Source organism: Lepisosteus oculatus, chromosome 9 (genome assembly GCF_040954835.1).
Source record: "Lepisosteus oculatus isolate fLepOcu1 chromosome 9, fLepOcu1.hap2, whole genome shotgun sequence".
Taxonomy (NCBI): domain Eukaryota; kingdom Metazoa; phylum Chordata; class Actinopteri; order Semionotiformes; family Lepisosteidae; genus Lepisosteus; species Lepisosteus oculatus.
This window is the reverse complement of record NC_090704.1, coordinates 31,256,437-31,282,998: the sequence shown is the minus strand read 5'-3', so window position 1 is coordinate 31,282,998 and position 26,562 is coordinate 31,256,437. Positions and strand designations below refer to the sequence as shown.

Here is a 26,562-nt window from a genome sequence, read left to right as displayed (position 1 = left end):
CGCCATCTACCGATTGGAAAAAGGCGAACACGACCCGTCTCCTAGTGCGGTCACGACCGTCCGCTTAGCAGTTGCAGACAGCCTTTCAACCCACAAGGTTCTTTCACAGACCATAAACAACAAGTCACTGAAAAATATTAGCAGAAAATAAACAGAAACATTCGAAGCAGTAATACAAAATCAGTTTAGAGTCACTCCTAACAGAATTAAGTTTAAAAAAAAAAACTACTTTACACAAATATGCTTGCAGTCTGGTGTACAAGAGTTTGTGAGAACCTTTCAAATCCTGTGAAGCAGAGAAGATCACATGGGTCCCCGATCCAAAAGCACCGAATCCAGGAGATTTCTTCAGGATGAACAGGGAAATATGAACTGGAGGACAAGGAGATAAAGTGTGGAACAGAAAGCACTTCTTTACACAAAGGGTTGTGGGAGTGTGGAACAACTTACTCATTCATGTTGCTTAAGGTGATATGCAGGCTTTTCTGGGAAGAAGCTAGGGTGAAATCCTTGGATCAATTAATTACCAATTACCAGGGTAGGAGGCTATAAGGGCCGAATGATGTCCCCCTGTTTTGGGTGGGTGAAGAGGATATAAGCTTACAGCAGAAGGAGTGGGTTGGGATGAGGCGAGCAGAGTGATGGGAAGGGAGGGATGAGAGCCGGTCCAGTCCTCATCCTGCAGTGTGAGCAGGAAGTCGGGATAAAAAGGGAATGCTCAGCAGAAGGGAGCTTTCAGAGTGCCTGTTTGTGGGAATATAGGAGAATAACGGAAATCAATAACCAAACTGAAGGCCTCCTTGAGCAAGAATTTGAAACTGCTAAAACGTTTTTTTCTTTCAGACGCTGAAAGTGGTTTTACATTTGCAGATGATGGTAATCTGTATGGGCACAGTACCGTCAAACCTCAAACAGAGGAAGTGGCATCCTGTACTTGGCGATTATCACTTTCTGACAGCATGAAGACCTAACTTCTCATAATGGTTTCTCTGAACACGTCTACCCAGCCTGAAACACACACGGACCAGACTTTGAAAAAACATCTTCTCAAGTGTGAAAGCAAGTGTGCTCACCAATGCATTATTCAGCATGTGACCGGTCGTTGAAATGCATGTGAAAAGAACTACAGTATAAGGTATAGTTATTGTTTAAACCATTTAAAGAGTTTATAAGTGAATCCCTGTAAAAAGCTGTTATTCAGCAAACAGTGACCAACAGACAGTGTCTAACACAGCAAGTGGGAACAGACTAATTAGCAATTGCCTCTTTCATGCTTGTGGAATGGCAATAAGTCACCAGGAACGGGATTGTCCTTACAGAGTAAAATCACCTGGAATGAACAAGTCAGATTCCCACTAACATATCTGTATTTATCAATACATGTACATAGCATCACAACTAACCAGCCAACACTGCACATCAGAAATATAGTTCAAACTTGTGAACTGTAACCAGGACCTTAGTTTGTACATTGAATAAAATAATTTTTCTTTTAAATTTTTCTTTAGGCTTCTTAGAAATAACACCTCAAAGGGCACAAGCAGCAGCAGGTTGTATAACATCCATTCAGTAGCCTGTGCCTTCATAACAGGAGTTTGCGGCCGTCTGCTCAGCTACAATAATACCACACAAGCACCCCGTTTCAACTTCACACACTGTTTATTTAAAAAATATGTAAGAATCACAATATGGTCTCTTTGGGATGTAACAAAAAAATTAATATTCATTTTATACAACAAATTTCACACATCTTTTTTCACACATATAAATGCTGCAAATAAGTTACACAGACAAGTATACAGTAGGCTTATGTTTTTATAGCTGGTGAACTCACATGTATTGCAGGTTTACTATAAATGGGGGATACTCCCAGGGTCTTATTTCCTCCACACAGAACTAAGTCCACATTCAGTTAATCAAGAACTTCATTAACATCCACCATTGTCTACATTACTTTCAGTTCAAAACGTAACACAGAAAAAGTAAAAGAGGTGAAACACACTGCCTCGCCTGGAGAGACAGGAGACAAACTCCTCGCGCTAAACCATCTCTTCAGGGCTGGTTGGAATCAAATGCCAATCTGTACTCAAGACATTTTCCCAGGATGGTGTGACTGGAGTGAGCTGGCACGCAAGGCAGAGGAGAAGCGGCGTGTTCACTCTCCCCAGCCAATCGTTTCTGAGCTCCTGTGAGCCACCCTGCACAGATCTGTCCCGAGCAAACCTCCATCTCCACGACTTGGGCCTCTTGACGACAACACCTGCAGCACTGATCCACTCCGCCCCGAGGTGCGTCAACTGTACAGTGTAATGTACACCCCCTTACGAAAAAGAAGGCAATGGGATATCCAAAAGTAAAAATCAGTGGTTTGGCCACAATCAGGGAACAAGACAATTCAAACAAAAACACCACAAGTCAGCTGCAGGTGACGATGCAGCTTTCTAGCTGCACTGTCCTCATTCGACACGGATCTATCTCAGGCTTCGCAGATGGCGTCCTGGATTGCAACACAGCGGATTCCCAGAAGCCCAGTGGGACACGTTCAGCACCTTGTTCATCCTGACCAAAAACACTAGGGATATAGAGGAGTCTTTTTCAGTAATGACCATAATATCATGAGGGCAGCTGCACAGTGTGTGCAGTTACAAGCTCTGCGTTGCACAACTTCCAGATCATTTCCAAAGCATCGTCCAGTTGGGCCCCCCTCAACTGCTTCCCTGCCCTCGACAGCTGTGAAAGCAGCTGTCCTGCCGTGACATGATTCCAGGAGATTTACACCACACGGGGGAAAAGCTGGGCTGTGAGGCACTGAAGACCAGGGCTGAACAACTGCACAGATGGCAGGTTATTCAAGGTCAGTGTCCCGGTTTCCCCAACACCAGAAGGAAACAAAACAACAACAGGAGACAAGACACCAGCCATTCATCAGGCTCTTCTTAAAGAGCTGCCATCAACTTTAATACAGTCCCTTTCTCAAAGGAGAAATAAAAGAGCTGGTGGTTCACTGACCCTTTTTTTTCAACGTTTCCCACCAGAACAGAAGGGATGATGGGAAGGTGACCTTATTCCCTGCATCATTACCTGGTGGAGATACAGCACTGCCTTCTTACCACCATAATGAGATGTGAAGGGATCCACCCACAGGCCAACCCGGAAAGCACTAACAACGACAGCGAGAGTTATTATCACAGTATTACAAATTGGTGCCTGTTCACTTATTGCAGGTCAGTATTTGTTTGGAAATATTTACATGTGAGTGCACCAAGATGCAACACGTTCATAGCAATGTCCTGGATGCCCATGTCGACTTAGCCCACATGTGTGGAGTAGCGCAGTAAGGAAGGTCTGACACAGGGCGGACTCGGGCCACCAGGGCACTGCGAGTGGCACCCCGTTCTACAATGGGTGCAATTTTGGACATCACCCATGCTTCACAAACCATTAAAGAACCACAGCTACTAAACCAGTTTCCCTAGCTGTCCGTAGCATATAAACTACTAATCTTCACAATGCACATGGTAAAGTCAGCACAGGAAACCTCAGACTGCATGCTTTTCCTAAATCCTGAAGTCCTGAAATGAGGCTGACCTAACACTTCAATCAACCGTTCCCAGGCATCAGGCTCTTTCACAACATACTGTGCAGAAATCAGACTGCACATTGTGGGAGGGCTGGATCTGCCCACTCTTTCTCATTCTGGAAGCGATTTGAGGAGCTGGACTTTGTCACTGTTTTTTTTTTTTACAATCCATTTCACAACTTCAAGTGCATATAAATAATCATGGTTATGAAATGAACTCAAGTATTCCTGGACACGTAGCTGCCTTGCAGTTCTAGCAGATTCACAGTAGGCTGATCCTGACACCCACGTTAGAACATCAAGATGGTCACACTTTACAGTATTTGTTAGCGTTTGCTCTGGTCTGGCCTGAATGGGACCTTCGTTATACAGAATTATTTATTTATATAATTGTAGTGAAACAGTGTAGCAAAGTGTAGCAGAGTTCCCACCCATGATTACACATTGGAATAACATTCATTAAGCCAACACATCTGCTAGCTAGATTTCTTGGTGACAACAAACCTAAAAGAGAGCATTCTGAAACCACTGTGCAGAAAACAGCAGAAAAGGGCCTAACTAAAGGAATTCGTTTGGTCATCAAATGTAATTAAGCTCAGAAGCTACAGCAGAAGATGGCGGAAGACTCCAGGATGGAAACTAAGAAGAAGTGGTCTCTAAACACAAACCCTCCTACTTTATCTCAGATTAAGGAAGGTTTCACTCTAGTTCACACCCCCTGACACAGCTCTCTATGCAGTTAAGTCATTTTCCAAGAAAGCAGATTATTTAATAGCATTATCACTCCTTATCTTACATGTCACATTGTACTGCATCTGCCATGCAAGCCACTGACGGCCACCTGTCCTGTCCTCAGCTCTGCTCACCAGCTTCCTCTGCTCTGTGGAAGAGCACACTCAGCTTGACCAGTACTGTACATGTTAAGGTGCTCCACAGCTGAACCTCGACTGCACCCCTACTGCCGCTGTCCCAGGCCTGGCAGGAAGGAACTGGTGACAAACACTACAATGCACTGACCTGTTTAGAGCAAAGAGCCCTGGAGGACGCGTGCTCTGGGATGCAAAGTAGTTGAACCATTATCGAAAGAGCCTCATCATTAATTGGCCTGAAAAGTTTAAGATAATAAGAAACATAGGGGTTTTCCCAGATGTCTCCACCAGCAGCAGTGCTCAGACGGGGTGCAGATTGAGCTCTCTGGCTGTGACATGGCTCATTCCAGCCAGGGTCACTTGCGGGATTCCCCCAGCTTCAGGGTGCAGGCTGAGCTCTCTGGCAAGATTCCTCTGGCTGCGGATCACAGCTGGCACACCTGGCAGAGTGAAGCCAGGGCTAGAGGGGCAGTGCAACTGCTCCTTCAGGAACTTGCCACGGGCCCACAGGCCACCAGCGATGTTAGCGAGAGGCGGGGAGACCACACCTCCCGGCAGGCTCCCAGCATGCCGTCAGACTCGGACTCTTCAGCGGTGTGGCAGGGATGATGAACAGCTGGAAAGGCTCTTGCCAAAGCTCTACGATGGCGGGTTCGAGCCTGGGTCACGTCACTAGCGGACCCTCCCAAGGTCAACAGCTGTTCCAGCGAAAACTACCCACGCACAACCGTGCATCTCGGCTGCACTGTCTGCACAATGTGCTTGGTTATGGCCCTGTTTGCTGTTGTCTCTCTCCTGCGATACCTGGCCATATCCCGCTAACAATTTCATATTTTCACCAGCTGGAATGCTTGCTTTCCTTTGGAGCAGTATGGATCAAGCATACTAACAGCCACTTAAAAAAAGTGCAAAAAAAAGAGATCATATCTCTCGGGACAATCCCAAGGCACTTTGCAAATGAAAATCAAAACTTAAACATTCGTATTGGCACCTCACTGGCAAGGCCCTTGTAGGAAAAGGAAATCGCTGCAGAACCTGTTGTAAAATCACAGCTATACTTCAAAAGCAAAGACATTCCTCTTAAAATACAAAACCTAGCCGAAGAGCAGTTACACACATCAGCACAGCAAGTAATTCTCTGTGCCCGATTGCCAATGATGAAACAGGCCGTAGGACCTACCCACGCTGAGGAAAGCAGATTCCCGCTGATGCAGCTCCACAGCTGCCAGTGGGCTGACTGATTTAATTTACTATCTGTGTTTATTCACGTTTACATACTGCAAGGCATTAAAAGATCAACAAATGAGAACCGGAACCAACAGAACCCGACACATTTTAATGTCTTACAGCAGGGGTCGGCAAACTTTTTAGAGCAAGGGCCACTAACATTTTTTTTTTTACTAACCTTGCTGGGTCGCCTGAGTGAAATCCTCTATCTAGCCGATAAACTCAACGACAGGAATAGGTTGCGTTTCTCTGGGCACATCTCCTCCGTGACCTTGCATACCCTGGTTAATAAACTCTCCGCCCGTGAAGGGTTTGCCAGCTGCTGCTAGAAGTTGTGATACCCAATAACTGGCTCGGACAGCCGCAACATATTCTTCGAGTTTTCTCTTGAACAGTTTCTGCTGCCCCTATAGCGACTTTTTCAACTGTTCTGATTTTTCCCTCTGTCATCTCCTGTGTATTCCGAAAACTTAGCCTGATGTTTTCTCGTAACGCCTTTTTATGTTGTATTCTTTAATCACAGCAATAAGACACATTGCCTTTTCTTTCCATGGGACACAAAAGTAGTCTTCTAAACCGCTTGTCACTGAATTTTCGACCCTCTGCATCGATCTTTCTTTTTTCAGAGATGGCAGGAAAGCCTTACAGTTAGCATCTTACATGTAAAGCCTTACAGTTAGCCTCTTGTTCTTTTAGAACTGTTTGAAATCATTACCTGCTTTCAAACAAGATGGCGTACACTAGACATCACTTGTGTTACTGAGCCAATCGCAGCAGCAAAAATTCAGATGAATTTACAGTAAGAATCAGCTGTAGCAACAGGCGTATGTAACCTAGGCTAAAGGTAACATCTGATAGGCTAAAAGTAAAATGCATCGTGCAATAGGTGTTGTTCTGCAATTGACCGTTAGTGCTGAGAGAGAGCAGCAGATCTCGGTAAACAGTAGTGAGCTGCGGGCCACTCAGAAAAGTTCAGCGGGCTGCATTTGGCCCGCGGGCCGTAGTTTGCCGACCCCTGCCTTACAGCATACAGTATGTGGAATTGTATTTATAATTACAACATAAAATGCATTTACAGGATTTTAAAATGGATAAAAGTTGTATCAAAATACAAGTCTGCAATAATGTCGCACATGATCGATACTGACCTCCCTAGGAGTCTAAGGGGAAAAAAAACAGACTACCAATACTTGAACAAGTAAAAAGCTGGCGTTTCAGTTTAACCATCGTTTGTCTTCACTATGAAAAAAAAGAACCACTTCATATAAAAAACAAAGACACTGTAAATGTGACAACCAACTTTAAGCAACATTAAAAAAACAGATGTCTAATAGGATGTAGTGTTGGGGGGCAGGGGGAATGAACATGTAGGTAGGGGCCCTAAGTGTTTATTGATTATTTCACTCTGATTTAGGTACGCTTGGTTTTAAAGCTCTGATCAAACACCACAAAGCCAGCTACAGTCCAGCTGGAGCTCATCACGGATGTTTCTGATAAAGTGAGAAACGAATTACTCTTGTGATGCAAGAATGTCCATTTCTCTCTCTTCTCAGCTCTGGTATGAAGAGGAGTAAAGCTGGCCTGGAGTGTGCCTTGTGATGAACCGCGAAGAACGAATTACTACAGTTCCCCCTCATCCGAATGAAGTTATCCCAGCGAACAAGTGGATGAACCCTTCTCTCCTTATCCGAATGAAGTTATCCCAGCGAACAAGTGGATAAGCCCTTCTCTCCATCATCTGGGTACATATACACTCCCTGGTCCGATCACCTCAAGCCCAACAAACATATCCCCGCTCCATCATGCACACAAAACAGGCACATCTTTTGACTTAGAGACCTGGACTATATGTAGATTTACAGGAAAATTGGAATGAGCACAGTAAAAATCCCACCTTGGCACCACCAAACCTTAATACCAGGTGTGTTCCGTTCAGACTTGAGGCAAGCGCTGACACCACCATGGTGCGCTGAACCTCTTCCTCTCCAGCCTCTTGTTTCCCATCTCTACCCATCCCTTTCCCCACCCCTCTCCCCCCTTCCTTCTCCTGCTCAGCCCCACAGTCCCAGTGTGCTCTGCAGCCCAGCGGGGGAGACCCACAGCGCCTCCACCAGGTTGTACTGGCAGTACCCCATGCCGAACCCGAAGGCCACGTCCGTGACGTTGTGCCGGCCCAGCATGACCCGAGAAAGCCCGACCAGCGTGGCCCACAGCAGCACCAGGACCCGCAGCGGCGCCGCCAGCACCAGGTGGGCCAGCAGGAAGCGGGCGCACATGGCGGCGCGGGTGGCGTGGCCCGAGGGGAAGGAGTAGCGGTCCACGGAGAAGGTGGCGAACATGTCCATGCGGTTGTGCGCGGGTCGGCGCCGCCGGACCACGGCCTTCACCGTGCCCACCAGAATGACGTCAAGGACCAGGGCTGCCGAGAGGAGAGACAGAAGACCGGTCACTTGCAGGCACACCCCCCAGCATCCACCTGACCCAATTCGGGCTTTAGGTGCTGCAGCCTGACTGGGACTAGCTGTACTTCAGTGTCTATTCGTCACATACACACGGCACGCTTCTCTGTGGACACGTGAAAGCACGACACACACAACCATGCTCACCATCAAGTCAAACACTGGGCTCCCCTTTTAAAAAGAGAGGAACAGTTTTGGCAACGCCCAGTGTTTGCCCTGTGAAGTGAAACCTGCAGCGAGCCGGGTGCAGTGTTCTGCATTTCAATAAAGATCGGATCCAGCCACTGCCACCCGAAATGTTTCATCTGGGTTTTCGCACTGATCTGAATCAACCCTTTGTGTAGGCAGCTGGCTCTCCAAATGCTTACGGAAATAAACATCTCTGCTCAGCGCTTTGATTTATAGATATCATCATCATAAAGCCCAGCCAGTGATGTAATGTGCAGTTTCATGTGGGTAGGTGCAAAATAACATCTTTTTACAGTCCAAAACACTGCATTCACACTGGTGCCTTCATAAACACACCAATACATTTCACAGAAAACAAACGGTACTTGGCAAGCTGCTGATAGCTCAGAGCAGCATCTCTTACGGGCATAAAAGCTCCGACGCTGTGCAGTGGCCCACTTATTCAGCTAGGTGTGCACCTGCCACTGCGTCCCCATTTCAGACTCCCCAGCTCCTGACCGCCCCCCCTCGCAAGCAGCCAGACGTTCTCCGTGAGCTACACTGGGTAGAGCTGCTCTGATCGACTCCAGAGATTTAACATCAGTGCCAGGACACTCCTTCTCCCTAGCTCGTGTCTGTATAAGCACGGATAAGTGTCGTCTTAACAAATGAGTACCTTGCTGCCTGACGCTTTTCGTCTTCATTTTATGTGGGAAGCTATCTCTCCTTTATGATGCTTTACAGGGAGTATCCCAATGTCCTTCACACCACTGTTCTAAACTTGGCTTGGATGCAGACTTCAAAGTCCAAAAACAACAAAAAAATTATCACCTATGGGAAAACGCCCAAACTCCAAGAAACGTCCCAGAATCGTAACCGTTGCTCTTTAATCACAAGGCTGCAGCTTGTGAACCGAGAGCTCTGTCTGAGACACATGGCCGACTGCTGCTGGCCGGCACCCGCGCAGGAATTTAAAGGCAGAGGACAATCTCCGTTCCTGCCAATCGCCGTGTCAGGCCCGTGCTGAAACACGAACAAGGGGCTTCTTCTTGACCGTATGGGGGGGGATCTGAGCAGGGGCACCGGAGCTGGCGGGAGGCGGTACTGATGCCCCTCCTGTTTGTTAAATCCCTGGTCATGTCAGACCTGGAGAGTATTACTAGGGAGCCACTGGCCCTGCGGGGAGTCTGGGAGCTCCAGGCTTTATCGGTCATGGTCTGGAGTGGCCTGCCTGGCATGCCTCACTGAGCTGCTCTACAGCGTGTACTCGTTTGCTCAGCAGATGTGACTTGCACTATTATAAAGCCCAATAGATAAGTGCAACTACAATACAATTTTGACTGCTAGCATTTCAGCACTTCTAGTACTGCAGCACATTTACTGTTCAGCGTGCCTGAGCAGGTTCTACGCATCAGTGGCAGCGAGTTCCATTTTAATCTTATAAATTAACCTGGGGCGGTCAACCCTGGTGGGTTTGTTTTAAGGGTCACCTGCAAATCATCAACTTCCCGACAGCTGGGACAATATGGTGACTTCAGAAGCAGGTGGTTTAGATCTCAATGGAAGTTAAAGCACCTGCACCATAAGGCCTTCAAGGACCGGTTAGGTCAGGAGTGTCCATCTCTGAACCAAAAACCTCACTATATTGGTCAAAACTCCAATGTGCTCCAAGTCCTTGCAGACTCCTGGCTAAAAACGAATTCAAAGTGACCTTCAAAGCCTACATGACCACAGCTATCAAGGACTAGTGCCAGATTACCCCTGAATTAGACTAGCAGCTGGAATCAACACTGCTTATCATCACGCTGTATACGTCCAGCAAACAGACACACTTTAAAAATGAGGCGTGACCTTTAACTGCAGCCAGACAATAAAGACAAATAGCTCCGCTCTGTCACCTTATGTTACATTATTTCTTCGAATCGGGGCTATTGTGGACACAGCTGCTCCTTCACTGCAGGGCTGCTCGCTGACCCGTGGTGAAATGAAATAGGGGTATCACCAGGAACTTCAGAGCACACAGCACATCGCGGTACAGCAGGGCTGTGACCTACTGGGCTGAGTAAGCTGTGTTAAGTGAAAGCTATAGCATTAGCGTCAGAAAAAGCTCACACACGGGGGCTGTATAAGTGAATACCAGAAGTGCATCAAGCTATGCTTTGTGCACTTGGAAATCCATCAATTTTCTAACCACTTTATCCAGAACAGCCTATCCTAATAAGCAACAGGCACAAGACAGTATAATGCACAGAGAAAGCAGCTGGTCTTCACTTACCTGTACATAGATCAGATCACTTTATTAGCCGTATACAATTTCTTGTATTAGGAATTTGTCTTTTCACATACCCCAACTCGCTCTCCATGAGACACAGACAGGGAGAGCAGTTTGGGGTCAGAGTGAGGGTCAGCCATTTATACAGCACCCCAGGAGCAGTTGGGGGTAAGGGCCTTGCTCAGGAGCCCAATGGAGTAGGATTCCTCTGCCAGCCGCGGGATACGAACCGGCAACCTTCCAGCCACAGGCACAGATCCTTAGCCACAGAACCACCGCACTGTACCCAGTGCTGGAGACAACTGTGCTTGAGAAAGGCATTTCCCAGAATATTTGAAGGGGTTGATTAGGCTACACTATTTGCAAATCCTAAAGTGAAATCCCTAGAAATCAGACTGTACCTTCCCTAGGGAGTGTGGACAGGCAGATAAATGTCTACTGGCTCTCCAGAATTTCTAGGAGAGAGGAGAGTGCATCTGTTGCAGGACCAATCCAGTTATCCATCTCATACATGCAAGATCTGCACAGCATATAAACCCACTCACATATAATTCTGGATGCACGTCAGGGGTACCTTCTACAACCCCTTCTGCACAGTAAACCCGAGCTAGTCAGTTGGTAGGGCAACTTCTGGAGGGGGGGGGAGATAGGGAGTCACAGAGCCAGGCGGGTTAATGGAAGGATGGGAGGATGGAGACAGGAGGAAGGAGGTCGGGTGGAAGGTGACGGACAGCAGAGGGCTGGCGAGGGTCCGAGACAAGTGAGTGAGGCCACAAGCGAGATGCGAGAGAAGGGGGGGCGCCTCTGCCCCACTCACCCAGGAGCAGGTTCAGCATGACCTCCTGGCCGGCGGCGCTGTCGCTCTTGTACAGGCAGTAGGCTGCGCCGGCGAGCCAGGGGATGCCGTGGCCGGAGACCTCGATGAGCTTCATGAGAGGACGCATGCTGCCCCAGGGCGACTCCTCGCAGGCGCACACCCCCAGGCGCTTGGACAGCCACAGGTCGATGGCGAGCAGGGAGCTCAGCGCGATGCCGATGAAGGACGGGTTCAGGCGCATACAGTCCTCCTCCGGCAGCGGCGGCCCCCCGGCTGCGGAAGACGAGGAGGCGTTGGAGGAGCCGGAGCCTCGTCGACGGGTCGGGCTCTCGGAGGCTCTGAGGCGGGCCGACGTGGGGTCCGAGCCCTGCCGCTGCAGCAGGTGCGGCGAGGGGGTCCGGTTTAGAGACATGAACTCGTAACGGCCGTTGTTACCGATTCCCGGTACGCTACCGCTGCGTCCGCTGTTGTTTTTTGCTTTTGGCGAAGGCATGGTTTTGTTTACCTTCGGTCTGTGTCTGCCGGTGTTGCAGCCCCACTGGAGAGGGAAAAAGACAATGATGACAATTTTCCCCCTCCCGTCACTTCATCAGGACACGAGTGACAGCGTTTAACTTCCTATACCTAACGACACAACGACGCCATCTTTACTGTTCCCAGCGCAACGCTCTTCGGGAAATAGGACCTGCCGCAGTCCTTCCCCATTAAAGGCTGGCGGTACCAGCAGTGAAGCCACGGTGACCATTGCTAGTGTGGGCAGCGGAAACGCAGCACAGTGCCTCAAACAGCAGCCAGGATTTGATACTTGGGTATAAAAAGTCAGGCAGCCACACAGGTGACGCTGTGCCACTTCACTGAGCTCAAAGCGCTGTGAATAGACTGAATGTAATCCATATTATTTGAATATATACATAAACTCATTATCTCACAAAGAAAGCGATCAATATATTGTATTTTTTAAAACGAATATTCTATTAAAAATATACTTCTGATTCGGGTAAAGCCGAACAAGCAAGAGAAAAATGTATTCAAATATATATATTCAAGTGTCACCCTGCCTTTTGTTATAAACTAAATCATCCATTTAGGTGGATGCTGCACATGGTGGTGGTGGAGGGGAGTCCCCATTACCTGCAAAGCGCTTTGAGTGGCGTGTCCAGAAAAGCGCTATATAATAATAATAATAATAATAATAATAATAATAATAATAATAATAATAATAAACTTTATTTTATATAGCGCCTTTAAAGGTGGCTTCTCAAAGCGCTTTACAGGATGACAATAACAATAAATAAGAAGACTACAACAATAAATAAGAAAATTTCACAAGACAGGACACAATTATAATTACAACAATACAACAATAACAATAGAGGAGACCGTGGAAGATGGTATTAAGAAGAGCAGAGGGGTGAAGAATGGAACCAATTAAGTAAAGGCTTTTCTGAAAAGGAGGGTTTTGAGTCTGGATTTGAAGGAGTTTAGAGAAGGTGACTCTCTAATATCCTTGGGCAAAGAGTTCCAGAGCTTGGGGGCATAGCAGGAGAAGGCCCTGTCGCCCATACAATGTAGACGGGCTTGGGGGACAGTAAGGAGGGCAGAATTTGAAGAGCGGAGGTTGCGAGGTGGGGAGTAGGGCGATAAAAGTTCAGACAGGTATTGAGGTGCCAAGCCATGTAAAGCCTTGTAGGTGAGCATGAGGATTTTAAAGTCTACGCGGAATTTGACCGGAAGCCAGTGCAAGGACTCCAGGATAGGAGTAATGTGAACACTTGCACTAGACCTGGTCAGGATTCTGGCTGCTGAATTTTGGACATACTGCAGCTTGTTCAGACTAGATTTAGATACCCCAGGGAGCAGAGCATTGCAGTAGTCAATTCGAGAGAATACAAATATGTTGATTAGCTTTTCAGCCACAGTTAATGATAGCATAGGGCGTAGTCTTGCGATATTTCTAAGGTGAAAAAAAGATGTTTTGACAGTATGCTGTACATGTGGGTCGAACGTTAAGCCAGAATCGAATATAACCCCAAGGTTTTTCAATTTTGATTGGAGCTCAAGTACAGAGCCATCTACAGACAGGGTTACAGGACTGGCTAATTGCTTACACTTATACAGGACTATATAAGTGTAAGCAATTATATAATTATTATAAATCTGGCGGCGGATTATTAGAGATCAGCAGGATCAGACAAACACCTGTTGCCCAGACACCCTGGGGCAAAACCGCCTGTGATCCACTTCGACCAAGAGTGTGTAAAGACTTGGGACACCACTCGAGTGAAATTATATATATATAACTGGTTCAGTAAATTCAGGAACGACCCTTGGGCCCTGAGAGTTACACAATACTGGAGTTTCCATCTCTAAACTACTGAACCGAACACGTCAGTTCGAAATTGTTCCAAAGGTTTTAAAAAATCGTCATTTAACCATGACCAATACTTTCAGCGGGACCAGGGCGGTCTACCTGTCCAATGTTGCCCAGGGCAACGCCCACTAAAACACACCTCGCTGACGGTCCGCCCGCGCCACCCCTCTGTTTGCAGAAGCAAAGTCCCCCGCCCCGCCCCTGGCTCGTGCGCCTGAAGGATCTCGGTTCCGCCCTCCCCCCGGCCCGTGCGGCCGCCCTCACGCTCGCGCAGCGCTCCTGCCCCAGTCGCAGACCGAGCTCGCTCCCTGTAGCAGCGCAGCCATGCCCGGCATCCTGCTGGGGGACGTGTTCCCCAACTTTGAAGCCGAAACCACCATCGGCAAGATTAAATTCCACGATTTTCTGGGCGACTCGTAAGTAACTCTCTAGCTGCGCCTTCGTATGAGCGTGTGTTAATCGGGAACAGCGGGCGAGATTATACAGTACATTACGCACAGTACTGTTCTTGGCTGCTAATTTATTGGATTAGAACTGTTTTTTTTTGTTCAATTCTACTTCGTTATTTGATTTAGTGTATTATGTGATAATCGTATAATTTCTGTTCGCGTTGAGAAATAGCTGTGCTAAACCGTGGCGCCTTAATCCACTCGCACCCACGCTTCAGACATGGCAGGCGAGAGCGGAGACGGGCGAGATCGGCCGAGCGCTGCAGTGAACCAGGGCTGGACGGTGCTTGAAAGGCGAACATCAGAAGCCGTGTTATTATTATTACCTTTGATAGAGGTATCTGTCCCTGAAGTGGTAACGTTTCTCCCACTGGTGGTTTTGAAGCCGTGGTGGCGGTGGTGACGTTCAGCTGTACAGCGTCATACTATTAAAGCCTCGCTACTCTTATGATGTTTATAAATATCGTCTTCATCACTTGTGTAACTTGTGCGGCAAACACGCGTCCGCGTAACCCGTTTCTAAGAATTTCTTCCGCTTTATGTGGCACGACGAACTGAAAATGGCCTTTTTAAATTATGTGTAAAATAGAAAATTAAGACCCGGTTCCCTAACGCGTCGTGTTATGTTAAAATAACTACCGCGACAGGCACGCAGAGTTCTGTTGTTTAACGTTGTATTAACGATACACCTACTAGCCCTCATTATTCGCTGGGGGAGACGTTGCAGAACTGTCCGCGCGTAATGAAAAACGAGTTTCCCGGGGGGCTGCTGGTTCAGTGGAGAGTTCAGTGAGGTCACGAAGCTGGGCTGGAATGAACAACAGCGGTGTGTGTGTGTTCTCCAGGGTCAGAATGAGGAACCCCTGTTCTAGAAGCTTCCAGAGTGCCCCGCCAGGTCAGGCCAGGCCAGGCCAGGCAAACCTGCAGGCGTGTGATCGAAACTAACCCGCGCCATACTGCTCCTCTTCTGGACACTCCTGCGCTGGTCCTGCCGGAATTGTTGGGCGCCAGTTTGGAGACGGTCCCTGGTGGACGAATGTCTGTGGCTCCGCCAAGGCTGGTGGCCATGATCCCCTCACGGTCAGGGCCCGGGGGGGCGGCTCTTCCTCTGACCCAGTTGTCGCTCTGAGCGGTGGTCTCCCCCTCGACCGGGGTGTGCATGTGACCACAAGCCACACGGCGGGGCTCGGAGAGCACGTCCCAGTTGGGGCTGGCCGCCCCTCACCTCTGACCGTGCTTGCGGTGTTCCCACATCACAACCAAGAGGAGCCGCTGTCCACGGCGCTCCGAGGAACTCTCTCTGGAGACGGAGATCTCGCTGGGAAAAGGGGGAGAGAGAGGACCCCAAGTTTCTGTCTCCACGCACCTGGGTGCACACATTTCTTCGTTGTGCTCCGGTGAGGCTGAGGCCTGTGCAGCTCTGAGAGCAGACGTGTGTGTGTGAGTGAGGCAGCTGTTGTCCAAGCTGTGCTTGGGTATGATGGACCTGGATGTTAGATTTTTTTTTACATGGTGCCCTGCGAGTGAAAGCAGCATTCAGTTTCATCAGCAAACAGCTCAGCGAAGAGCTGGCCAGATTCTACCAAGGACGAAATGAGCCAAGGAATATAAAAGGGACAGTGTATTCAGTACAACTGGCTGGAGATCAGCGCTGTCACACAGCCCTCAGCTCCAAGGAATGAGCTAGGGAGGCAGCTACAAGGGTGCAGCTGGGGAGGAGGGAGGGGAGCTAGGAAAGGTGAGCACAGAGCCGTGGGCAGGCGGCAAGTATTTACACTGTACTGTACGTAGGAGAGAGGAAGTGCACAAAGAGTGAGGTGCCATTTGCACCTCTGCTTTGACAGCCAATCAAAAGACCGTCAGCATCGCCCAGCAGCTGTTGGCTGGGCGAGAGCAGGCCTGGCCCGGTCTCTTGGGACGTGTGCAGACGCCGCAGTCAGCAGAACAGCGGCTCAGGACTTTGGCAGCACTCATGCAAATTCAGTGCACACATGGCTCACAGATTACCATCTCTCGGCTGTGCCTGCAAGCAGTGGTTTCACATGCTGCGATTAACCTGAAAGGGGCGGCAGTGCCTAAACTGGTTTGTTTCAGGGGTGTCTGATTTGAGCCGAGGATAAATTCTCGCCGAGACGTGAGCGGAGGTAGTGAGGAAAGTCCGTTTCAAGCATGGTGAAAGATCTCTTGAGACATTGCTCCTTAGGGCCTCTCTCTGCTCGGAATTGTAATGAAAGAATGCTTTTATCTTCACTGGGAGTATTTAGACACTCATTTAAATAAATGTTCAGAGACGCGGACTGACAGGGCAGCTCTTAAAGTTCCGAATCCGATCAGAAGGCGCTCTTTGTCCTGGCGGTGTTTTGGCGCTATACTCTACGCAATTAGCTGTGGATGCAGCTTTGTGGTTTTGTGCTCTAACCCTAGTATAGACTAGTACAGCCGAGTTTCACTGAGTCAGCGCAGGTTTCACAAGGTTCTTTTTAAGAACCGTGCAGCTGGGAGAGCGGAGTTGTTCGAACACCACAGACTGGGCCCATCTAACTGCAGTAAACCCGTTGAACTGGCTCAGGGTGTTATGAACCCTGCAGGTCCCCCCAGGAGCAGGACTGGAGATCCCTGCTCTTCTCTGGAATAATTCCAGAGCAGGAATATCTTTTTTTGGTATGTGATCACCAAAACTTTACACATGACCCAAAATGAGGTCTGACTAGTGTCACTAGTAAAATTGCTTCCCCAATGTACCTAGAATATAGAAATGGCCCACATAAACTCTTACGTTTTTCTCAGAAGTAGCCTCGGTGTTTCCTGTTTGTATAGTTTTTCCTACCTGCATGTAATGCTCTGCACTGGTCTACACTGAACATTATCTGCATATCCCCAGTCTAGGATTATATACATCTTTGGATATGTTTTTCAAGTTTTAGTGTTTGATAATCTACCTATTTTGCATTATCCGCAAACCTGACTATTCTACTAAGTGTTACAGTGATATAAACATTATAACATCGATAAAAAGTACAAAGAGGTTCTGATACAGGTCCCTGTGGAACTTCACTAATCGTGTCACCCCAGTTTGAGGTGGTTCACCCCTTCCCTGTGCTCTCTGTTGCCTGTCCATTAACCAACTCTCAGACCTGCGAGCGCTTGAATACCCACCACCCACAATATCTGATTGCTCTGAAAATGTCCCATCACATGTAACGTTTATTTCACAAGGTTCTGTTCCCATTTAATCGAAATCTGAACGTGGTGCAGAGCGGAAGTTCGTGGGATCGATCTAAGGGAGATTTTATTCACAGCGGGCGCCGTTTCCAAAGTCCATCCTGAAGTACAGGTCTGACACGACGCGAGTTCAAACGAGGGTGGGGGTGAGGCTGGAGTTCAGCTAGAATGAGAGCAGTATGTAGTACAGACTGTGACCTCTGTGTCCTTTGTGGGCTGAGTGCGTACGTGAGACATTCTAGGTCCCACGCCTCAATCGCCAAGCAGTCAGCACCTCTCCTCCAGCCTTTGCCTCATCAGCACTCCTCTCGCAGTGACCTCATTCTCTCATGCTGTTGAAAACCGTGTCACTGGTGTGGCTCTTGACTGGCTTTAGTTATGTGGAGAGGGAACGCTAAAGCAGAGAAGGCCCTGCGCCTGATGTCATGGGACTGGTCTGCTGGTTCCTGGACAGACCAGAGGGGGGAGGGGCCGCAGGGCAGGACGCCCTCTGTGAGCTGCGTCTCGGTCTCTCTGACCGACAGGCCTGCGGGGGCGGAGGAGAGCCCAAAGATCCAAATCTGTGCTGCCTTTTTTCCCCCCTCGGTGTGCGCGGTCGGTTGAGTCATCTGGCTTTTGAACGTTGCTTGCAGTCCGAATTCCAGTAAACGCTTGCTTGCAGTCTGAATCGGGCCGGGTTTGTGTGATTGTTCTGGCCAGTTCCTTTACTTTTCATGTCCTTGGAAAGGCCCGTTTGGCCCTAGGGAAGCTCAGTCTGAGGCTGCCAGCTTCTTTGCCACGCTGGGACCCGAGGGTGCCAGGGCAGAGCCACAGCTGCGGTCCTGCAGGAGTGTGAACACGGCTCGAGCGCGAGAGTGGCTGAGCTGTGCGAGCTCAGATCTGCCCAGGTGGACTTCAGCAGAAGAAAGAACAGTGCAGGATACGGTGTTCATCCGAAACTGGTCACACAGCTAAGGGCTCTTTGTATATTAAGGGAGCAAGGTCCTAATCAGCCAGTTGGGGAGAGGCTGCCTGCAGTCCTGTGTGCTGAAGCTGCTGGAAACCCTGTACTTCAGCAAGGCTGGCTTTCAAACCAAGGCCTCGCTGCAAGAAAAAGTCTCCCCAAGCAGGCCGATCAGTTCCAGGTCACCAGGGGGCACTGAGGGCGAAGGGTCCAGGTGCATCAAAGATCTGGGGCCACAGGGGTCCCGCAGGACCAGAATCGTAAGCCGCTGAGCTGACGCTGTGCTTCACTCGTGACGTGAGTGAATTCGAAGGGGAATTGTGGGATGGCGATAGTCCTCGGGGATTTCCATCTCCAAGACAACACCTCCCCATCTACAAATGGGTACAGAGAAACGTATACATGTATGCCTACATCGGGGCTTCTGCAGCAACAAGGTCACCAAGATACAGGGCCTGGCAAATGTTTATATCTGTAGGCAATAATGTCACGTTAAGTGTGGGTGTGCAAGATAAAACCAAATTTAGCCTTGTTCAGATCGGGCAGCTTCAGCCTCGGCCAGCCATGCTGTGCGAATCTGTGTATCATCGCGTAGTTGTGTCTCTGGGGCGTGTATCTTGCCAACCGCTGTGGAAGCATGAATAAGCCTGTTGTGTACGAAGGGCTGAGTCTGCGCTGATAAGCAGTCCCAAGACACTGAGCTGTGTACAGCCGGGCTGTACTGTTGATCTGCACTCTCTCCGTCTCGGGTTCACTGCCCTCTCTTTCTCCACTGTCTTGCTGGTAGCTGTGCGGATGCTGTTCTGGAGCCCAGCGGTGACACAGTCCTCTCCTGTAATTTCCCCTCTGCTCTGGGAAGAGCTCTCCCCGTCCGTTCCCTCCTGTCTGTCTCTAACTTCACCGTCTCTGTCCGATCTGACCTTTTCCCTGTGAGCACCTACCTCCGGTGCGCCGTCACTGCGGTCCTCAGTCCCGCCTGTCCCGCAGGTGGGGAATCCTGTTCTCTCACCCTCGGGACTACACCCCAGTGTGCACCACGGAGCTGGGCCGCGCAGCCAAGCTGAGCGAGGAGTTCGCCAAGCGCAATGTCAAGATGATCGCCCTCTCCATTGACAGCGTGAAGGATCACCTGGGCTGGAGCAAGGTGCGCTGTCAAGCAGAGCTTTTAACATGAAGACCTGGGGGGGAAGAGTTACATACAAAAGCCAACACAGCCAATACAGCAGTGCATAACTGAATTCAGTGGACATGACAGATCAGATCACGCCAACAGAGAATGGCCACAGTAACAGGTAATGCAGTATCTTCAAGACCAAGAAACGGAGAGAGTCAGACTCGCAGTACTGTTTGGGGTCCTGGAGAGCCCTGATCCAACAGGGTTTGAAAGTCACCATGGACTTGCCAGTTTCTAGAGAAACGGACTGCAGTTCTTCTATGATCAAGTAAATGGGCGATTTGTTAAGTTATTTTCATGACAGTGTGAAGATTAAGTCTTAAGTACTCTTCAGCCCTCGAGGACCAGAGTTCTCTTAGTGGAGCAGATCACTTGAGATTCATCAGTAGCTTACAGGTGTTGACCATCTTTAACAACAGCTGACCACTGAGACTAACTGGACTGGTCCAGACCAGGGCTGGACATTCCTGCAGTGCAGTGTATCTGACTCTCCTGTGGCGTGTCTCTTGGGCTTGACAGTATCGTCTGTTACCGTGGCCGTTCTCTCTTCTGCTGTGGCAGTGCTGTAACTGGTCTGTCATGCCAGCGAAGCTCTTTGAATACATCGGGCTGGAGTCAGTCACTTTGTTGTCATCAGAGTGTAATGTGCTCCACAGGCTTTAGTGGGGGGAACTGCAGTCCTCTTCCTGAGCTGAAAGTGGCAAATCTGATCAGTTTATGCAAATTGGACACATGTTGCACAGCCTAACTTTAAAAATGTATTGAAAAGGAGAATGTTGCTAAAACTCGCATCAAGACCATTGCCAATGAGACTACATCACAAATACAAAGATGTAAGGTTTGATTATTTCAGACCGTCTTGTAGACATCATGTAGATGCCTCCACTTTATAAACTATATATTTTTATAGTAGTCAGAAGTATTAGCCCACTCTTTAACATTAAGCACAGCAATACAAACTTTTACAACCCATGCACAAGATGGAATTGTTGGGGGATTTGTGCCTGTAAGTGACATTTAGGACAAATAGTGGGAAAGCTAGTGCACGTGCCCCACCTAGTGGTGGGTTTGGTTGTTGCACTCTTGAGGCCTTGTGTGCTGAGCACTGGCCAGGGCAGTGCTAGGGTGTCTTTCCTTCGGCATCTTCAGGGCAGCACAATTTCCATCAGGCTTGTACAGGGGCCGGTCTGGTTTCTCGCTCGGTCACTGCGCGGTGCTCACTCCCTCCCTCCTTCCCGCTTGCTCAGGACATTGTTGCCTACAACACGGACCAGCCCGGGTCCAAGTTGCCTTTCCCCATCATCGCGGACGCGAAGCGGGAGCTGGCGGTGCAGCTCGGCATGCTGGACCCCGATGAGAGGGACAAGGACGGCATGCCCCTGACTGCGCGCTGCGTGAGTTGTCCCGGTCGCCGTGGTGACAGCGCCAGGTTGCAGCACAGTGCCCCGTAGCTCACGTGCCTCTCCGTGTGTCCGCCTGCCCCTCCAGGTGTTCGTGATCGGCCCCGATAAGAAGATGAAGCTGTCCGTCCTCTACCCTGCTACCACAGGCCGCAACTTCGACGAGATCCTGCGCGTGATCGACTCGCTGCAGCTCACGGCGCAGAAACGCGTGGCCACACCCGTCGACTGGAAGGTCAGTGCAGTCCCAGAACCCCCTGCTGACGAGACAGGAGGACCAGGACAACACCGGTTCTCACAGCCCCCAGCAGCAGAATTTGCTCTCTTTTACAGCCTCCCCAGTCTAGATTGTGGCAGCTGGGACTCCTCTCACCACTCTGACCCCTGCAGAGGTGCACGAGGACAGGCCTCAGTCTTGCGCTGTTGTGCTGCGTTGTTTCTCTCCCCCGGCACGCCCATCCAGCCCTGCTCCTGAGCCACACCACAGCGTCGGTGCCTGAAAGCGCAGCCCAGATCAGATCCCACAGGCTTGTGGAGCACATGAGTCGAGGTTACCTCCTCCTCCCCAGTGGATAAAGCACAGAAGCCAGCGACATGTGGACTAGACTAGAGGTTCAGTCCCCAGGCGAGCCTTTGTCCCTCCCCAGTCTTCTGCTGCCTGTGCCCTTGATAAAACATGTCCACATGGTGGACAACCGCACCTTTGCCCTGGGTTTCCAGGGCTGTTCTGTTCTAGCTTCTAGGTCCTGAGTCATATCCTGCTACAGGCCAAACCTCGAGCCTCTGAGTAGGTGCTAGACACCATGACCAGTTAGGAGAAGAGATATAAAGTTACCAAATGAAGGTTAAGTAGATCATGTTAAATACAGCAATAGATCAACTGGCTGTTACAGGTAGGATATCGCCGGTCTTACAGAATGTTAGACTGAGACGCTGTGAACATTCACTCTATTTAGAAAACATTAAATGTGCGTGTGAAACTTGAAACGACGCGTCGGCAGCTACACCGCTCTCTCCCACTCCCTCGCCCCTCCTCTTCCTCACCTCTGGCTCCCTCTCGGTCCCACAGCCTGGCGAGTGCGTCATGGTTCTGCCCAACATCCCTGAGGCCGAGGCAGCCACCCTCTTCCCTGCTGGGGTCTTCACCAAAGACCTGCCCTCTGGGAAGAAGTACCTGCGCTACACGCCCCAGCCATGAGGGGGCAGCAGAGAGCCCTATGCCCAGAAACCGCAGAAAGAGTGAGAGAGAGAGAAACACAACTACCCTCTGGAAAAGTGCTGGTCTTTTCCACCTCCCTTCTCCATGTGACCTTCATCTTCCCTTTCCTTGTGTAACTTTTTTTTCCTGTCTCCCTCTTTCCCATGTTGAAGTATTGAACACTGAGACCAGGGCCTCCCAGTCCTGGACAAAGTCCTGCACTAACAGCGTTACACAGCTGCAATAAAACACAGGAAGGCACTTAGCTGCAGTTGTTTTGTTTGGTGTGTGTGCATCAGTAGAGCTGACTGCTCTCTTCCCTTGGTTCAAACCTTTGCTCAAACCCGTGTTCTTTTATAAAATAGCACTGTTGCCTGTCAGTCAAGGCATCTTTGTTTCCACGTGGAACGGCCAGTCATCTTTGCCAGTTTGTTTACCCAGCGGCCTGGGAATGGCTCACTGTGTTTTTTTTTATGTGGCCTCACATGGGGAGAAAGAGGAAGTGGAGAAGACTCCTCCCACTCACCCACCTTTGAGCCAATCATCTTTTAGCATGTCGCAGGCAGCACAGTGAGAGGCAGCACAACCAGAGGATCAGCTCTGATTGGAGGGGAGGTTCATCCCTCACTGCCAGCATGACAAGCCTGCTGGCACCCGGGAGGCCCCAGGGGTCTCTTCCCTCCCACCCTGCCACCAGTGGCACTGTGCCACTGCCTGGGGGATCCTGGCCACAGTCAGCCTTGAACCCGTGCTCATAGATCTTAGCTTGCCCTCGGTGGAATGCCTTTACAAGCTGAGTCACAAGGGGGCCCCTGTGAAAAAGTCTTTTTCAAGCCTGGAATGTTAATAATCTAATAAAAAAACACCAGTAACAAAAAAAAATCTCCCATTGTAATCTTTCAGATGTGTTGGAGACAAGTGTAGAGCAGGGGTTCCCCACTTAACGTCCTTAATGGGGACCATAATATTTGGAGATGTTAAGCAGGGACCCCCTGCGCTTGTAATAAAAGTATTCATGGTTAATTCATCTGCTGCCAAAGCCGTGCACGGTTTCCTGGGGTCCCATCCCCCACTTTAGGCCTAAGTGAGTGGTGGGCAGTGTCTGTGATGTTGCAGAGCCCTTGGTCACTCCAGGGGAGACTCGGATGTTACTTCTACAGGAGGCTGCACACTGGTGGTGGTGGAGGGGAGTCCCCATTACCTGTAAAGCACTTTGAGTGGAGTGTCCAGAAAAGTGCTATGTAAGTGTAAGCAATAATTATTACTGAAAGACAGCTCTGAATAGCACTCGGGGAATCGGACACTAATTTCTCAATAAGCAGAACAATGTAAAAAAGTCAGTAGTTTCTGTTCTAAAGCCTGACAAGTGAAAGCAATGTCATCTCGGAGTCAGGGGAGGAAGGGTGCTGTTTAGCCACCTACATCAATCATTTTTACTGGGGTTTGAGGACCTGGAAGGAAACGGCCCAGACTAGGATATCCTGTTAACTAGTTTGCACTTCTGAAAGCACTTTCCTGGTCCAGCAGAGGGCGCTGTGCTGCCGTCCAGGAGGGAGAGCTCATGCAGGAAGAGCTGGAGCAGCGGGACTATTATGGGATGTGTGAATGACATCACTGTTTGGAGAGCAAATGCAGGGCTTTCCGAGAATAACAACAATAATAAACATCCCTTGGCCAAGGCTTGAGCCTAACAGCAGGATCGGCTAAATCCCTGGCTCTCCCTGCCAGAGCCGGAGCCAGCACAGGGAGCCGACTCTCCAGAGCGCTCTGGATTCCTCATGCTTGCCAGCCTGAGCCCGGAAGACATGGATACTGTAATTGTTTCATCCTGGGGGTCTGTTTATTGTTAGGAAAAGAGCCCTGTGTGCCTGTTGATTTTTTTAAGCACTTTGTTTTTGTGTATTAATCCACTCCATACCAGCAGAAACATGCGGTTGTGTGTTCCTGCTGTGGAGTCCTTCACCGCATGACAGGCTGACGGAACTGAACCTTCTCAGTTTTATCAAGAGACGAGTGCGAGGGAACCTAATGCAAGTGCTCAAAAATCATCAAAGATAGCGACTGTCAGCCTAGCGGGCTTCTTTGGAATGGGCAGTGTGACACAAACCTAAGGACACAGATGGAAGTGCATTTAAAGCTGAGAATAGGTAGCACTTCTTTACACACAGAGTTGTGGGAGGATGGAACAGGCAACCCCACCACATTCCAAGATCCAACCAACAGTTAATAATAATAATAATAATAATAATAATAATAATAATTGCTTATACTTATATAGCGCTTTTCTGGACACTCCACTCAAAGCAATTTACAGGGAATGAAGACACCCCTCCCCCACCAACAATTTGCAGCCCCACCTGATGCGACGGCAGCCATAGTGCACCAGTATACTCACCACACACTAGCTATCATATGATCGGTAATGGGAAAACTGGCCAGGACATCGGGGTTCTTTTCGAGAAACGCCCTGGGAGTTTTAATGACCACAGAGAGTCAGGACTTCGGTTTGACATCTCATCCGAAGGACGGCGCCTTTTTACAATGTAGTGTCCCCCATCACTATTCTGGGGCATTAGGACCCACACAGACCCCTACTGGTCCCACTGCCACCTCTTCCAGCAGCAACCTTAGCTTTCCCAGAAGGCCTCCCATTCAGGTACAGGCCAAGCCCACACTGATGGGCTGCAGCGGGTTATCAGTTGTGAGTTGCAGGGTGACATGGCTGCTGGTGCTTGGCTATACTGGGCTAAATGATCTCTCGTGTGCGACTGTTCCTGTGTGTGGGACTCTGCTACAGCCGCGTCAGGACATGCCTGTCTCCCAGCCATCTGGTCTCAGACACCTGTCACACTGGGCAGACCCCAGGGAGAGCAAGAGGGAGAGCTCAGCTGCAGCGAATTGTGATGACTGCGTAGTTTGGTATGTGGAAGCGAACTGGGATTTGCACTGCTGTGGGTCTGGGGGCACCAGGCTTTAAAATCTGCCGACTCAGGAGACTGGGAGCCTGCCTGTCCTGTCAGAGAGGGGCGGGGGGAGGGGGGCATCGGCTGCAGCCGCAAAGCAGGAAAGCAAAAAGCTCATGGTTGCTGAATCGAGCACGCGCACAAACAGGAACTAGCCTCCCTGCCGTAATGGAAGCACTTTTCCAGGAAGAGCCCGGGCTCCGTGACGCAGCTGGGGTTTCCCTCAGTGCTGAAGACAGACGTTCTCACTTCTCCTTGCGAAGAAGGCTGCCAGGCCCCAGAATCGAAACGCGGCAGCTCCTGCGAAGAGCTGGCAGAGACACTCACCCTGCAGGCCCATGGCCGCGGACATCTGCTCTCGCCTTCAAACTCGCCGCCAAGATCCGCCCAACAGCGAGGAGGACTGCACGTGAAGGCTGTTACTAACTCATCCCTGGGGAACCCGATGTTCTGCTCCACAGGCTTGAGTTCACAGCGCCCCCTAGTGGCACCAGTGAGGCCCTGCAGCCAGGTACAGTGTGGCTTCTGCGTGTAATGTGACATTAATATTAACCATCATCAGCAGCATCATCACCCTTACACTTATATAGCTCTTTACAGGTAATGGGGACTCCCCTCCACCACCACCAATGTGCAGCCCCACCTGGATGATGCGACGGCAGCCATAGTGCGCCAGAACGCTCACCACACACCAGCTATCAGTGGGGAGGAGAGCAGAGTAATGTAGTCAATTCATAGATGGGGCTTATTAGGAGGCCATGATTGGTAAAGGCCAGATGAGGAAATTTAGCCAGGAATTAGCTACTAGGGTAACATCCCTACTCTTTTCGAGAAATGCCCTGGTATTTTTAATGACCACAGAGAGTCAGGACCTCAGTTTTAAGTCACATCCAAAGGGGGGCACCTTTGAAAGTATAGTGTCCCTGTCACTATATTGGAGCAATAGGACCCACATAGACCACACTACTGGTCCCACTAACACCTCTTCCAACAGCAACCTTATCTTTCCCAGGAGGTCTCCCATCCAGGTACTGGCCAGGCTCACACTGCCGAGCTCAACTGCAGCTTGCTCCACTGCCTGATTCTTTAAACCTCTAAATTTATCCATCAGTGCATGGGTAGCTCTGTAGGCTTGCACATTTTCTTGTTTTCTTTCCAGCTGACCTTAATTACTTAAATTAAGTCTTAATTGGTCTAAACGTACCTGATTGGAACATTTGCATGTTTTTTTTTTCTGCTCTTATGTTTGGGATTTTATTTTAGGAAACGCAGTAATGGGAAGTTGAGCTCCTATACGTTTAAGAGCTCAAAACAGTGCAGTTAATAAGACAGTGAAGAGCTGGCAGGTGTGCATGGGCCTCCAGCAGTAGGACCGGGAACACCTGCATTAGTGCGCACACGAGAAACCAGCAGACTCGGAAATGCACGACAGGAAGAGAGAGGCTCTTCT

General features: G+C 49.5%; 2 protein-coding genes across 9 annotated transcripts; one reads left to right on the top strand and one right to left on the bottom strand.

The window, feature by feature from the left end:
* Nucleotides 1-755: 755 nt before the first annotated feature.
* Nucleotides 756-14,904, bottom strand: plpp6 (phospholipid phosphatase 6). Of its 8 annotated transcripts, none has more exons than XR_011190444.1 (4): nt 11,393-12,147; nt 7,571-8,095; nt 6,861-6,915; nt 756-1,008 (listed from the first exon to the last, which is right to left on the bottom strand). XR_011190444.1 is itself a non-coding variant. In XM_015356245.2 (3 exons), exons 2-3 carry the CDS (start codon nt 11,883-11,885, stop codon nt 7,728-7,730), a joined length of 861 nt encoding a protein of 286 aa, XP_015211731.1. In that variant the 5' UTR covers nt 11,886-11,930; nt 14,539-14,904; the 3' UTR covers nt 1,024-7,727. The 8 variants fall into 8 exon arrangements, 1 of the variants encoding a protein (XP_015211731.1); XR_011190443.1 differs by lacking the exon at nt 756-1,008 and adding an exon at nt 1,025-5,344; XR_011190439.1 differs by having other exon boundaries at nt 4,377-8,095.
* On the top strand, nt 13,995-22,414 carry prdx6 (peroxiredoxin 6). The gene is made up of 5 exons (XM_015355987.2): nt 13,995-14,179; nt 19,365-19,521; nt 20,799-20,945; nt 21,040-21,186; nt 22,021-22,414. The coding sequence occupies exons 1-5, from the start codon at nt 14,088-14,090 to the stop codon at nt 22,147-22,149; spliced, it is 672 nt and encodes a 223-aa protein (XP_015211473.2). The 5' UTR covers nt 13,995-14,087; the 3' UTR covers nt 22,150-22,414.
* The last annotated feature ends 4,148 nt before the right edge of the window (nt 22,415-26,562 follow it).